At 32.4% G+C, this 16,115-nt stretch overlaps 2 protein-coding genes across 2 annotated transcripts; one reads left to right on the forward strand and one right to left on the reverse strand.

Annotated features, from left to right (window-relative positions):
* The first annotated feature begins 729 nt into the window (after window positions 1–729).
* On the forward strand, window positions 730–4,044 carry LOC110733547 (cytochrome P450 76AD1). Its single transcript, XM_021913610.1, has 2 exons — window positions 730–1,661; window positions 3,106–4,044. The coding sequence occupies exons 1-2, from the start codon at window positions 777–779 to the stop codon at window positions 3,712–3,714; spliced, it is 1,494 nt and encodes a 497-aa protein (XP_021769302.1). The 5' UTR covers window positions 730–776; the 3' UTR covers window positions 3,715–4,044.
* Window positions 4,045–7,621: 3,577 nt separating this feature from the next.
* LOC110733548 (4,5-DOPA dioxygenase extradiol 1-like) lies at window positions 7,622–11,328 on the reverse strand. The gene is made up of 3 exons (XM_021913611.1): window positions 10,935–11,328; window positions 10,261–10,631; window positions 7,622–8,071 (listed from the first exon to the last, which is right to left on the reverse strand). The coding sequence occupies exons 1-3, from the start codon at window positions 11,190–11,192 to the stop codon at window positions 7,882–7,884; spliced, it is 819 nt and encodes a 272-aa protein (XP_021769303.1). The 5' UTR covers window positions 11,193–11,328; the 3' UTR covers window positions 7,622–7,881.
* Window positions 11,329–16,115: the final 4,787 nt, after the last annotated feature.

The following is a 16,115-nucleotide window of genomic DNA, read 5'->3' on the forward strand; positions in this document are numbered from 1 at the left end:
TGATTGGCCTTGTATAAGGGTGTCATTAGATCTTATAAAAACTTATTGATCCTTATTTGTCTTAGTTAAACTGCCCACATCTTATTTTATGTAAACTTATTAGCTCTTATATTATCTTATATACAAGTATAAATTTATTAGTTTATATAATATTATACGTATTCGTTTTTTTTTTTCCTCTTTTACTTGCAACACTTCTTTGGTTTATTTTATTCCAATTTGGGCACGTAAACAAACACAAACCTCTAAATACTATGATGGGCAAAACAATCTAACAAAACCAAAAAGCTAGATTGAGATAGTGGCAGACTGGCAATGATCTTCTATCTAGTTCTTTCCTCTTTGGGTCATTAACTTGTCAATTCATCTGAATTTCGTAGTTAATACCTAATTGGGGTTTGTGCCAACTTCCAACAACCATATTTAATTACGTGGCATGTCCAAGCTCATTAGATTTTTTCAACTTCAAAATTTTTAAATTATCATTTTATCTCTTTGTTAAGTTTTCTCCAAGTTGATTGGGTAATAAATTTCCTTGGCCCAAATTTGGGCCCCATATTTCTCGGGCCCAATATTATCACACTTTTTTCCACAAGATTTTTTTTGGAATCTTTCACATGTTATAATGAAACAGTACTGTCTTTGTACAGTATTTAATACCGTTTTTATTAAATTTACTCACACATGCAGTATAAATTACTATCCATTTTACGTACAAAAACACACAAACTCATTCATACCGTAATATTTTTATAAGCTTTGTTATATTTTTCATCATGGATCATGCAACACTAGCAATGATACTTGCTATTTGGTTTGTTGTTTTTCATTTCATTAAAATGTTATTCACTAGCCAAACTACCAAACTTCTTCCCCCCGGTCCTAAACCATTGCCACTAATCGGAAACATCCTTGAAGTTGGTGAGAAACCTCACCAGTCATTTGCTAATCTTGCTAAGATTCATGGTCCATTGATATCATTACGTCTAGGAAGTGTCACAACTATTGTTGTATCCTCGGCTGAAGTAGCCAAAGAAATGTTCTTAAAAAAAGACCACCCACTTTCTAACCGCACTGTTCCTAATTCTGTCACTGCTGGGGATCACCATAAGCTGACTATGTCGTGGTTGCCTGTTTCTCCAAAGTGGCGGAACTTTAGAAAAATCACCGCCGTTCATTTACTTTCTCCTCAAAGACTTGATGCTTGCCAAACCCTAAGACATGCCAAAGTGCAACAGCTTTTCCAATATGTACAAGAATGTGCACAAAAAGGACAAGCTGTTGATATTGGCAAGGCAGCATTTACAACCTCCCTTAATTTGTTATCAAAATTATTCTTTTCGGTCGAATTAGCCCACCATAAATCCCATACATCTCAACAATTCAAAGAACTTATATGGAATATTATGGAAGATATTGGCAAACCTAACTACGCTGATTATTTTCCAATCTTAGGATGCTTAGACCCATCAGGAATTCGACGTCGATTGGCGTCTAATTTTGACAAGTTGATTGCAGTTTTTCAAAGCATAATATGTCAAAGGATTGGCAACGGCCAGGATTCTGCTTCGACGAAGACGACCGATGATGTGCTAGACATTCTTCTTGACCTCCACAAACAAAAAGAGCTCAGTATGGGCGAGATAAATCATCTGCTCGTGGTAAGTCATTGTTTGAAGTTGTTGCCAATATATTAATTACAAGAAGTAAACCTATAAAACGTACAATTATAATAGCAAATTTTTAATGAACATTAATTATATACTAGTGTAGCTTGTGCGTATTAAAATTTTCATGGAGAAATTGCACGAGTTATGTAGGGCTACATGACGAGGACTTTTTTTTTTTATTATTATTATTTTTTTATATATATAATTTTTTTTTGACGGCATATATATATATATTCAAATGTTGGATAAAATGTTGGATAAATAAAAGAAAACAAGGACTTACAAGATTTTAAAATAGTCTAAAATTTAACCAATTTTTTCACTAATGTATAAACAATTTTTTTTTTTTTGATGCAACTAATGTATAAACAATTAATATTATTATGTAAATCATTATTGAATAACTATACTCATATTTTCACGGAATTTAGATGATTAAAATGAGTTGTGATGTAGACAGAATCCGACTTATTAACTAGTACTGCCAAGGACTTTGACAATCATTTGCAGTATATAGCCCATAATAGGGGAAAATACAGCCTAAATCAAGATATAGTTAATTGTAGGTGTTCTTTGGTAAGTTGGTAACTAACAAACGAAGGTGGTGAGGTGGAAATTTTAGCTTTTACGTAGCATTACAACAATTATGTGATTATGTCTCCATCTCTACAAACATAAATTGAATTGTCACTAGTCTACAATGTAGTAAATCTAAGCGACAAATTTGAAAATCTGGTCCCTACGTAATCTACACTCCTATTATTGGCATATCATGATAATCATAAATTCTTCACCAATCTTAATGTTACTACCAATGTCATTTAACTCAGACTACTCCCTTCGTTTTTAAATACTTGCTCCATTTTTTATTTTTCGGCCGTTTTTAAATACTTGCTCCATTTCTTTATTTAGAAAGTTTTACAATATTTTACTAATTTCTTTCACCTAGTGGACCCGCCATATATTTTCTCTCCTCCAATCCTTCCACTACTTTTGCTTTTTATAATTTTTTATTCTTCCACTTATTCCACTACCTCCATATATTATTATTTTCTCCAATTTCTCCTAAAACTCCGTACAAGGAAAAATGAAGCAAGTATTTAAAAACGGTGGGAGTATTAATTTATGTGTCAATGCTTTGGCATAAGGTTGAAAGAACCTTGATAGAGAATCATGGATAAAACAGATAATTTTATGTCGAATGACCTTGTTTGACAATGGGCTGTTGATGGTTGGCTGCATCTTGGTTTTTGTTGCTTATTTGACTGACTATTTGTAGAATAGATGCTTCACAATTTAACAAGCAACTCTATTAAAATGAACTTGTAATTAATTTGGTACTTATTCCAAGTAATATATGTGATCAATACTCGATTATAATTATGTGAGTATATAATATTGATATAGTTGCATAAACTAACTACAACATCAACAGGATATTTTTGATGCTGGGACTGACACTACATCAAGTACTTTTGAATGGGTAATGGCAGAGTTAATTCGAAATCCTAAGATGATGGAAAAAGCTCAAGAAGAAATTGAGCAAGTCTTGGGCAAGGATAGACAAATTCAAGAATCAGACATTATTAAGCTACCTTACTTACAAGCCATTATCAAAGAAACATTGCGGCTACACCCACCAACTGTATTTCTCTTGCCTCGTAAAGCTGATAGTGATGTTGAATTATATGGCTATGTTGTGCCGAAAGATGCACAAATACTTGTTAATTTATGGGCCATTGGAAGAGACCCTCAAGCGTGGGTGAAACCTGACGTGTTTTTACCTGAGAGGTTTTTAGGATCCGAAATTGATGTGAAAGGAAGAGATTTTGGACTCTTACCTTTTGGAGCTGGAAGGAGAATATGCCCCGGGATGAATTTGGCTATTAGAATGTTAACTTTGATGTTAGCTACGCTTCTTCAATTCTTCAATTGGAAGCTTGAAGAAGGTATGAAAGCAGAAGATCTAGACATGGATGAGAAATTTGGGATTGCCTTACAAAAGACTAAACCTCTTCAGATTATTCCCGTTCTTAGGTATTGATCATTATCAAATGCCTGCATATTTATACCGTTATATGTTTTCGTTAGTAAATTCATTCATTTTGTAATTGTTTAAGTTTTCTCCAATTGTTCATGTTTGTTTGATCTTCCATTCAATGCAATTTTAAGGTGGTACTAGAGATCAAGTTTATGTACGTTAGCTCATATGCTATTTTTTTGTAATCTATGTTTACGTATAACTTGTTCGTACAAGTTTGTCATCAATTGTTAGATTTTTTTTTAGTGATTTCAGTTGTTTTTATTTTTACTGTTCATAGTATAACGAGCTAGTACTCCGTAATAATTAAACTTCTCAGCTCCTTCTTCATTTTTTTTCAAAGGAAATGGTTGAGATGGAGACTTCAATCTCTCGAGTCTCGACACCACAACATGATTGTGACTTGACTCAATGTTACTGAGAAGAATTAATCTTCAACAGTATTGGTCCAATACAATAAAAAAAAGCTCCATCAAGTCATTTGACCTCATTTGGCATATTATGTAGCAAATCTTAACTCAATTAATGCTCCATGATATTTTTGATTAAATCTTAGGCTCTTAGCACAACTATTTTTATCTAAAACCCTACCACACTAGGTGAAAAAAGGGATCTAGCAGCGGTTCAAACCCGGCTTAAGGCACCGGTTTGAACCGCTGCCTATGTGGGGGGTGCCAATTACACCCCTTTTTGGCACCGGTTTAAAATCGGTGCCATAAACCGGTTTTGGCACCGGTTAACCGGTGCCTTAAATAATTTCGCGGAATATTTTTTGTTAGTGGTAGTTGTTTTAGGCACCGGTTAACCGGTGCCTTTTTGATATTTTTTTGTTTTTGTTTTTTTTTTTCTTTTTTTACTTTTTGCTTGCAATAATAATAAAAATAATATACAAACAAACATGAAATACGAACCAAACAAAAATAAATGGTGAAATAAGGATTCTTGAAATTGTTATATTCAACATCAAACCAATGGTAAATCACATTATATTCAACAAGTAAATTGTTATTGTACCATACAATAAAAAAAAAATTACAATGAATTATAATGAAATTTAACTCAGAAATTGAAATTGTAAAACAATAAAAAAAAAAAATTTACAACATCAAAATAATATTCCAAAATCGAAATCTTGAATCCTTGTTGCATGAATTAACACCTGCATAAATTAAAACCCAGAAATTATTAAAACTAAAAAAAAAAAAAAAACGAGAAGCAAACCCAGAAAACTAATGCATGAACGAGAAAATCAATTAATCCAAAATCAAACCCAGCAATTGATTAAACCCAGCAAAATTAGTTGACCCCAGAATTTTGCTGGGTTTTCTGAATTATTAATCCCAGAATTTAGAAAATCGATTAACCCCAGAAAATCAATTAACCCCAAAATCGATTAAACCCAGAAAATCAATTAAACCCAGAAGCAAACCCAACAATCGATTAAACCCAGCAAACCCAGAAAATCAATTAACCCCAAAACTTTCGAAAATCAATTAAACCCAGAAATTTCGAAAAATCAATTAAGTGCAAAAAATGACAAAATCAATTAACCCAAATAATTCCAAGATCAATTACACCAATCAATTTCGAACAATATTACAACAATCAAACCCAAAAAAATTAAGGCACATAGCATAAATAATTAAACCCAGAAACCCTTACCCCGAATTATTAAACCCAGAAACATTGAGTTCGTCGCCTATAACTCACTCTAAGGAGGTGGTTCTAGAAAGAGATCCGAGGTGAGGCGAGGCGAGACGAGGCGGTTAACCGGGAAACAGCATGCATGTCACAAGAGCGAGGCGAGCAAGAAGCACCTACTGCGAGAGGGGCGAAGCCGGGCTTAGATGTAGTTTTCAGGTCAGAAGAAGAGGACAGAGAGGGGAGAGAGACAGAGAACAGAGGTCGGAAAGCTGAGAGGAGAAAGAGAGGAGAAGGAGGAGAGGCGCTCAGTTGGAGCCTTGGAGGAGAAAGAGAGGAGAGAGAATCTAAGAGGAGAGATAAGGATGTTAGGGTTTATAAATGAACAATCCCGGTTTTTTTTTTTGTAGCACCGGTTCAATCCGGTGGCCTTGTTATTTTTGGTGGCCTTGTGACGAAAAAGTGAAGCACAGTCAATTTGGTTGAAAGATCTTTAAGAAAAGGACGAGACATTGGTGGATGCAACTCTTGCATGGAAATCCAATAATAAAACTAACGATAATCCGCTAACCACGTCTTATTAATTTTATTATGTTTGCATTCACCAGCCTTATGATCATCCGTTTACCACGTCCTAACATCCGAACTTTAGGATTTGTTTTGAATAATCTAATTTTTACTAATCCATTTGTTATGCATGTATGTTAATGAGAATAATGACGATTAGAGATTTAGAGATGTCAATTCCAATATTCGGATTGAGTTTGCCGAGGTTAGGTTGCGTGACTTGGGTCAGGTCGAGTCTAAATGTCTAATTTTAAACTTAATTTATGCTAAATTATTGTGTCCATACTAAACGAAACCTAAATTGGATATTTTTTGAATCGGGTCAATCGGGTTAGGTTTTAACACCTTTATATTCAACCATGCAAAGATTGTATTATTTGTTCTAATCTTAATAAATGTATAAAACACAAAAAAATACTTGGGATTCTTAAATTTATAATTAATCTTATACCCAATTCACACTCGCAAAATTAATTTGTGATTAAGAAGGAAAATATATACGAAGTGGATAGATAGTCTCTTACAAGTATCATATATACTATCATCCCATCACACGTCTTTTATATATATATCGGTATATGCAACTATCGACGAAATTGTTTTGTATGGATATTAGGCCCTGTTAAATGTTAATGGTATATTCTTCCGGGGTCTAGCCCCTCGTTTGCACCCAAAAAAAAAAATGTTAATGGTATACTATTATAGTAAGAGACTATCTAATTATCTATAGTGATAGAGACTGATACTAATTTTAAAATGGATAAATTAGATTAATGACTCTTTCTATACTATTACAGTAATACTAGCTATTATTTGTATAGTATAGATTAATGACTCTTTTTGTACCAAACCATTTTCTATAGTGATAGAGACTGATACTAATTTTAAAATGCATAAATGTTATGAGTATAAATGTTTGCTTGGGCTCCATATAATTAAGCTAGCTAGTATCATTAAAGTTATACGTTGTGGTGTTTGTATATATATTATTTCCTAAAGGGAAGTTTAAAACGTCTATTTAATATTTAGTCGTGTTTTGATGGCCAATTGCTTACGAAAGAAAGAAAGGGGAGTGCATTCAATTTGCATGATTGTATCGAGGACCAGCAATAATAATACCATCCAGGACCAGCATGTCGGCAACTAATCAACAATATCGTCAATATGCGAGTACAGAGTACTTCATATCAAATTGCCTGGTTTGTACTATTGTAGTTTGTGTCACACTCCACATAAAAGTGTATGATTGTTTCGGTTAAGAATTTAACTAAATGTATATGACATGACACCCTCATCGAATTTCTCATTAATTTTTCCTCTTAACCAAAGGAATTATTGCGATAATGAATAATGATTTAGGGCATGTTTCTTTCAGCTTTATTTCATTTCAGTTCCTAACTTTTTTATTTCGTAAATAGTTCAGTTCAGCTCAGTTTAATAAATGAGAATATGCCCTTAATTGAAATTCATAACTATAAAGTTGAGATTAATACCTTTTTCTAATTACTATTTTTAACAAGATAGCAGAAAATCTTGGTTATTAAAAACTATATTCACAAATGTACTCTACAAATTAACAAAAAAGATTAAAAGAATGTGGGATTAAAGAGAGTAATTAGTACCCTTCGTTCAATCTAAAAGCTTAAATATTTTGAATTAAATATTGAGTGTGACACTAGGACGTGCATATTTATCAGACTTGTTACAACAGAATTTTAATTTTATAGAGCAAATTTGTATTCATATGCAAACTTAAGATAACACAGTATGATAACAATGATTTCCAGCACTTATTCACTGGTTTTACATACTTTTTATTTGATGAACTTTATAATTTAACCAAAGCAATCATCAAAGATAATAATGAAAATAATAATAAGACACACATGAACTAAAAGCATGACCCAATACGACAATCACAACAATAATACGTGTGTATGTTAAATTACGAGACGAAATAATTTAGGTGGAAGTAAACTTGTAGGAGGCATGACATAAGGTACCATGGTCCCAACTAGTATGAATAAGCTCAGCCTTCCACTTTTCACCAGCCGCCCCAACGACGACGTGCAATGGATAAAAATGCTCCGGGAATGGATGTGCCAATTCCCAGTTTGGTGCTTTGGTTTCATATGTATTCACTTCTTCAAACCTGAATACCACCCAAAAAAAATCATACGTAGTTATATATATACTCCGTATTTGTCAAATGAGTATCTTACTAATACTTGCCCTACCAAAAAGCTAGGGCTATCACATCGTGGTACAACTTTTAAATGAAAATTTTCTACCTACCAAGCTACCACCATCAAATAAACGAGAAAAATCTGTTTAAATTGTTTTACTGTTACATGTGAGTTATTTTAAATTGGAGAAATAGTAGAAAACCACTATGTACTGTACAATATGACTTTATTAGCTACAGAGTACATAAATTTCTTTCTTTAAAAGTACTTTTATTGTATTTTCTGTTTTTTGGTTTTTTGTTTTTCAAAAATCATATCATATATCATACGTAGTATAATGAATTAAACAATAGTCAAAGTTATTAAAATAATAATAATGATGAAAACTGACAACAGAAAAGTGGAAATAAACACATTTTTCTAGTTTCCTGTTTTTCGTTTTTTTTGTTTCCTGTTTTTGGTTTTTTATTTTAAAAAAACAAAAAATTGAAAACAAAAAACGATGTCAAACATGCCCTTAATATTTTTTTTTTTTGTGATACTCCGTATAAAACTTAAGCTTTTGTTACTTTGAAAAAAGGATCGATGGCATTATAATACTTCAAATTAAAATAAAATGAACTTAAAATAATTTCAATTGGATTTATTTATTATTAGAAATACTTAAAAAAAAATTATAGTAATTTATAAAAGTGAAAACAATTATATTTGGATTCGGATCCGAACCTATAGATCTACGTACGAAAATTGGGTTTGGAAATTCAAATCCACATATACAAATTCAAGTTTGGAATTGGATCCCACCTGCTCGCCCGTTACCATTCCTAGATCAAGGTCGACTACTTCAATTTTTTCGAATTGAAGAATAGAATATGGATTTGGATTACGTCTTGAGATCAATGAATCATTTTAATTTATTTTTGTAGGTATTTTAGGATAAAAATTTACCAAAGTTAACCAATGAATAGTGTATAAATTTATTATGATAACTGTTTTAGCCATATAAATGAACTTAAAGCATTTTTTGATTTTTTTTTTTTTACAAATGTCACAAAATAAATTTTTATAGGAAAAAATGTTATAAATAATACAATTTTTTAGCATTTCAAATTTAAATATGACAACCTTTTGATTATTTCTTAAAATTACAATCTTTGGGGTCTCAATTTTAAACCGGCCGAAACGATTACTACCTGTTTAAGAGGTTAAATATGCCACATTTGTTCTATGATTGGCTAACAATTTTTTCTTTTCTCTCTCCTCTCCTCTAACACTGCCATTTTTCCACCTCCGGCAACCCTGTTTCCCATCTCCAACCATCTGAAAAATGCACCACCTCCACCTACCCACCCCATCCTTCAACAACCCCACATCTACCCCACCCTAAAAACCGTCCCCTCCCATGCTTACCAACCCCGGCCCAACCGTCACAAGCTTCAATCCCCTAACCCCTCCACGAGCCCAAAACCCTACCCCACCATCCACCATTATCGAAACCCCCCCAAAATAGGTCGGGGTCGTCGTTGTGTGGCCTCGGGGATAGCGGCTTTGGTTGTCAATGGTGGGGGGGGGGGAAAGCAAGATCCGGGTTGGTCGATGGTTGTGGTGGACGAGCAGGTAGGATCGGGCAGGGGGAGGTAGGCTGGCAACCGGCGCTGGCGTGGGAGGAGTTGGTTGACTTCGAAGTGGGAAGGGGAGGCTAGGGATTTTTTAAAAACTATTTTTTAATCAATATTTAGAAAAAAGAAAATCAAATTTTAATTGTTTAGATCAATTATACGATAGCACGTGTCACGTGTAGTCTGTAATCGGTTACAAGTTTTTTTGATTTGCTAGCGCTTAATTTTGAGACCCCTAAAGATTGTAATAAAATTAAGAAATAATGAAAATGATGATTGTCTTATTTAAATTCAACCATGCAAAGATTGTATTATTTATGACAGTTTTTCCTATTTTTTTAAATAAGAGAACAAGCTTTCATATGATTGATTTTATATCTACAAATTTAGGATTCTTGGATCAACATATTAGAATTCGAAGCCACATTTAGAAAGTGGATCCAGATCCATCCTTAATTGATCGTGGATAACATCTGACCCATTGTCATCCCTAAATTTTGTACTTTACATTAGAAGGCTAAAAATGTCTTAATTACCTTCCTTTAGTGAGAGCTAGGTCAAGCCATGAGTCAAAGTCAGCAGCCCAAGGAGCAACACCACCATGATAATGAGGGGTTTCGTCCAATGGGTGTGTTGCACTTCCGGAACCAATAATGAGTACACCTTCGTCTTTCAGCGGAGCCAACGCCCGTCCCAAGTTGTAGTGGTACGTTCCGTCCATTTTCGGCTGCACGGAGAGCTGACACACCGGAATGTCAGCCTCCGGATACATGTACATAAGAGGCACCCATGCACCATGATCAAGCCCACGTTTTTTGTCAATGTGCACCGTGTCGAACCCGGACTTTTTCAGAATTTCTTCTATTCTGCTAGCCAAGTCTGGTGACCCTGGTGCTGGATACTTCAACTGATTCATAATTAACCAAACCAATTGATTCACATTAATTATCAATTTATCATGTGTATAATATTTGGTATTATATAATTCTATAACAATAATGCTAAAGGTTTAACTCGTTTAGACAATAATTAAAATGTCACACCTAGCTAACTTGACGTGTGACATTATTTCATATTTATTGTATTGTATCACATTGAAAAATAAACAAAGGATACAATTAGGAATACAAAATTATTGTTACATTATTAAAAATATAATAATAATACTTTGTATAAAATAAGGCACGGCTAGAAAATAGGAAAACACTACCTTGTACATTGCTTGAGGATAGTCATCAAAATCGTAGATAGTATCATTAAGATGAACAGCATTAACAGCAGGATGATCAGTTTCCCAGTGACCGGAGATCACAAGTATCGCCTTCGGCTTCTTCGAAAATATTTTTTTAGTCCAAGTTTCAAAGAATGGCCTTAAGGGATGTGTGTCTTCTACGGTCAAAATCGGGTTTCCATGGGTTATGAAGAAGGTTTCATTGATTATATTGTTATTTTCCCCACCCATTTTCATTGTTTGTTAAGTTATTTGGAGTTAAAGAAGAATTTTTTTGTAGGGTTTTTATGATTTTGAAACAATTGTGTTTTCGCGAGTATTATAGCAATGGAGGAATCAATAAGTTACGTATTGTATACTAGTACCACGTATTTCATTTATTAATTTTTTTTTTATAAGGTGAGAAAGACCCCGATTGTCGGATTGTGTCTCAACAATCACGGTTTTTTTGGTCCGATATTTGTGAGTCAGAAACTTTGAGAGTGAGGGGAAGGGTAAGGGACTAAGGGACCTTTAGACCACCCTCAAAGTGTGTCTAATGAGAATAAATTCTGTCTACATAATATACAGCTAAAAAAACTTAATTATTTAAAATTTTTGTAAATGATTACAAATCAGTAACTTTTTATATATTTGTATATGGATGAAGAGTTAAACAAATTTTGTGGTCATTTTACGCTAATTAGTACTCCGTCCTATCATTTGGCTAATAAATTTCATGTATAATATCAAACTGACACACAAAATCTAGTACTAGTACAAGTTTTTATGTAGCAGTGTAGCACATAATTAAGTTAGGCCAACCAAACAAATCCAACGATCTACAGAAACTACACAAATATATTTGTGGTTAAAAATTTAATATTAAAGTAATCTTGTTATTTGATAATTTAAAGAAATAAATTTTTTCGTAATAGAATGTAGTTATTATTTGTAGATTTAAATCCTCTAAGAAATCTCATAAAATTTAATTCTTAGACTTCAAAAATACTAGATTGAGAGTGATGCAACTATTGCATCGCCTTGACCTTAATTTGTAAGATAATGTAATTAAAAATTATTATACGTATTATTTGTTTTTTTGATAAAATTATATACTTATTATTATTTGTACTCGTATATGACAATAGGGCGCATAAGCGCTACGTGATTCGTGACAAAAGAATTCTTGTAAGTACTTTGCCCATAACTATAAAATAATATAGATGTAGTCAAGTAGCTAGAATGATCGAGGTCCAGTATACATTGCTCAACAAGGCGACAAGACATAATACGTAAATAACAGTTATGTTAAGAAAAGTGCTGGAAGATGCAAGCAGATCAAGACAATTAAGAAATTTAATCAAACTAAAACTCTATTTACCTACTCTAAGATTAAGACACCAACCTATCAAAACACTTCTAAGACAGACTTAAGAATATAAACTCCTTTAGGTTACTGCTTCTAAGTAGTTTTAAGAGCAATTGGATAAAGTAATAAAATATAGAGGTACTGGGTAAAGGTATTAAACACGGGTCTGAGCCGCACCTGCAAACCAAGAGAGAGAGAGTCCACTTCACAAGTCCAAATAGGGGTGAACATGGTTTGGTTTGGTGCGGTTTGAGTCCAAACCAAACCAAACCGCAAAATACGGTTTGGTAAATTTTTCAAACCAAACCAAGCCATATTAGTATTGAAACCAAACCAAACCAATTAAGCCATATTACTGTTTGGTTTGCGGTTTATGATGAAATGATATTTTTTTTTTCCAAAAATTGTCAAATAATACTTCACTAATTTATAATAATGTTTAAATAAGTAGCCCAAACGGATTAAATTGTACTACAAAGTTACAATAAAAATATCAAGTGCTAACACATAATAAAAATAATACATAACTATAAAAGATATTCATATGAGTACTACATTATAGTCATTAATTATAGAGTATTGACGGTATAGTTTTTATCTATTTTTCATGGTTTTTTTTATTTATTCTTTAATTTTTTTATATAATATAAAAAAAAATTTATTGAAAAATTATATAAATATTAAAATACGGTTTATTGGTTTACGGTTTGGTTTGGTTTATAATTTTTGCAAAACCAAACCAAACCATAAACCATATTTACAAAAAAAATCGAGACCAAACCGTAATTTTATAAACCGTAAACCAAACCAAACCGCTAAAATACGATTTGGTTACGGTCCAGACCAAACTGTGTACAACCCTAAGTCCAAGGAGTTTCCATCCCAAAACCATATGGCAATAGGAGGAGTAGCCCCTTAGCCTTATAAAGTGTTTAATTCTCTCTTCTCCAACCAATGTGGGACACTTACATGTGGTGACACTTGAGAGGTTTATTCTTCAACAAATGGGATGAATAAAAAATTATAAAAAGCAAAAGTAGTTAGAGAATTGGAAGAGAGAAAATATGAAATTCATAAAATATGATTTATGTTGGATCTAATAGGTAAGAAAAATGAATTAAATATTATAAAAGATTTCAAATAAGGAAGGAGCAAATATTTAAAAACGGCCGGAAAAGAAAAGTTGGGAAACGCTAGAATTGTCACACCTTATTTCTTAATCTAGAACTTACACAATGAGTTACTTCAATTCATATATATTGTAGAAAGATTCGAACTCATAACTTCTGCGTGCACCCACCCTTATAGCTAGTAAGCTAGATCATGTTGCACGTCATTACGAACGCGATACTTTTCTCCTAAGGTAACCTAATTTGTAAATCAATCATTCCACACAAAATTTCAAAAGATAATAATTAATCTAATAATAGGTTAACCCCCCACGTTAAGCCTTAAGCTAAGTCTTGGACTAGGATTGATTATGAAAGTGTTGCATACCATTTTTGTATATAAAAGCGTTTTAATTTTTTGATATTTCTGATTAATTGTTTCCATTAATATCAGCACGGATATTGTGTAAATTAATTTGTTTGTATTGAAATTATTTATTTAACGTAATTTCTTACAAAAGACAATACTCAAATATCAACATTTGATACAAGTATTTATTATTTCTTTCATAAAAAAAGATCATATTAAATTGTATAAAATAAACTCTTTGGTCCAAAGAGTTCCTATCATTGTATATACTTGTAGATAGTACGTGTGTATCTAAGCTAAGACAACAAGAGTCCTTAGGTAGGTGTTAGTAGTTAATACACAAAATAGTATTCTACGCCTATGGCATTATATATATATATATATATATATATATATATATATATATATATATATATATATATATATATATATATATATATATATATATATATATATATATATCATCGTAATTAAAGGTGTTAAAACCTAACCCGATTGACCCGATTCGAAAAATATCCAATTTAGGTTTCGTTTAGTATGGACGCAATAATTTAGCATAAATCAAGTTTAAAATTAGACATTTAGACTCGACCTGACCCAAGTCACCCAACCTAACCTCGGTAAACTCAATCCGAAAATTGGAATTGACATCTCTAAATCTCTAATCGTCATTATTCTCATTAACATACATGCATAACAAATGGATTAGTAAAAATTAGATTATTCAAAACAAATCCTAAAGTTCGGATGTTAGGACGTGGTAAACGGATGATCATAAGGCTGGTGAATGCAAACATAATAAAATTAATAAGACGTGGTTAACGGATTATCGTTAGTTTTATTATTGGATTTCCATGCAAGAGTTGCATCCACCAATGTCTCGTCCTTTTCTTAAAGATCTTTCAACCAAATTGACTGTGCTTCACTTTTTCGTCACAAGCCCCAACAACTAGCACGACAAATATGATACGGTCCCTCAATTTCTATGCCAGCTTACTTTAATGAAGAGTTATAAGATCGCTATCTAAGAAAATAACAATATAGTTGTCCTATTCATTTTTCCATATTCTACAAGATAGCATGTTGATTAAAAATTTATTATTAGTTTAAAAATGTATACCGGAATTAGTAATCAATAAAGAGGAAATATAGCTATACAATGCATCACTAAAGACTTAAATTGACATAATTTACTAAACTTTCTCAAATTTAGACCAAATGGATTAAAGGGTATCCAAAAACCCCATGCATGTTAGTGGAAAGTCTAATTAGGTCACCTCATACATGGATAATTAATAAGTGAATAAAGTTGTTTATCGGAAATAAAGGTTAATTAATTATCTAGCTTCAATTCCCTCCTTTTCTCCAACTTATATTTAAGTTATTCTTTTCACACCTTAAATTCGTACATACTAATGTAATGATATAAACATGCTAGACTGTGAAGCCAACAAACAGTTTGAGAGAAAAGTCGATCACATTACGTGTACGTTAATAATCTAGTATGGTACAACATACGTTCAGTTATCCTTAAAATTGAGAGCTACTATACTATCAATTGTGTCAATTCATTATTGTAGTGTAATTAAGTTTTCAAGAACATATAACGTGGCCAAATAGAAAGGATAATGAAAAGTCATTGTGAGAAACACGGCACTAACAGTATATTAAGAATTTTCGTCAACTTTAATCTTAAATTTCTTGTATGTTCATCCTTTCCATCCAATTAGACTTTTCATTCGTAACTACTTAATCAATCACAACATTTAATCAACAATAATAGTTGTCATGTCGTGTTTGATACCACTTATAAATGGTTAAATTAAAAAGACGTGGATAATTGTCAATCGGAAGTTCATTGGAAACCTTTTCATGGATATTTTTCAAATGATTAACAATGTAATAAATTTTTGGGTCCAAAGTTTTGGGGGGCTCTTTCCTTTCTGCAAATGATAATCTAGCTACATGTTAGGCAAAATTACGACACTTATACTGTTGTTGAAAATTTTAAAAAGAAATTGTTTGGGTCCAATTTAGTCAAAATTGGGCCGGAGCACTAAATGATCCAATTAAAAGCCCAAGGTCAAGGTTCAACTCTCCAATTGCTCAAAAGTCAAAAGTCAGCCCACAAAGTAATCCAATTGGGCTAAAGCCCAACCTCTCCAAGTATGACAAGGTATAAAAGCCATCATATTAACACATTCAAGGGGACATCACATATACATTGATATTCCATTTCATATGCTCATTCTTGCATTCAGGAATATTCCACAAAAGCCTCAAGCTACAAACTCTCTTGCATAGTGTCTTCCTTTTACACATTGTACTGA

This window comes from Chenopodium quinoa, unplaced genomic scaffold, assembly GCF_001683475.1.
Source record: "Chenopodium quinoa cultivar QQ74 unplaced genomic scaffold, ASM168347v1, whole genome shotgun sequence".
Lineage (NCBI taxonomy): Eukaryota > Viridiplantae > Streptophyta > Magnoliopsida > Caryophyllales > Amaranthaceae > Chenopodium > Chenopodium quinoa.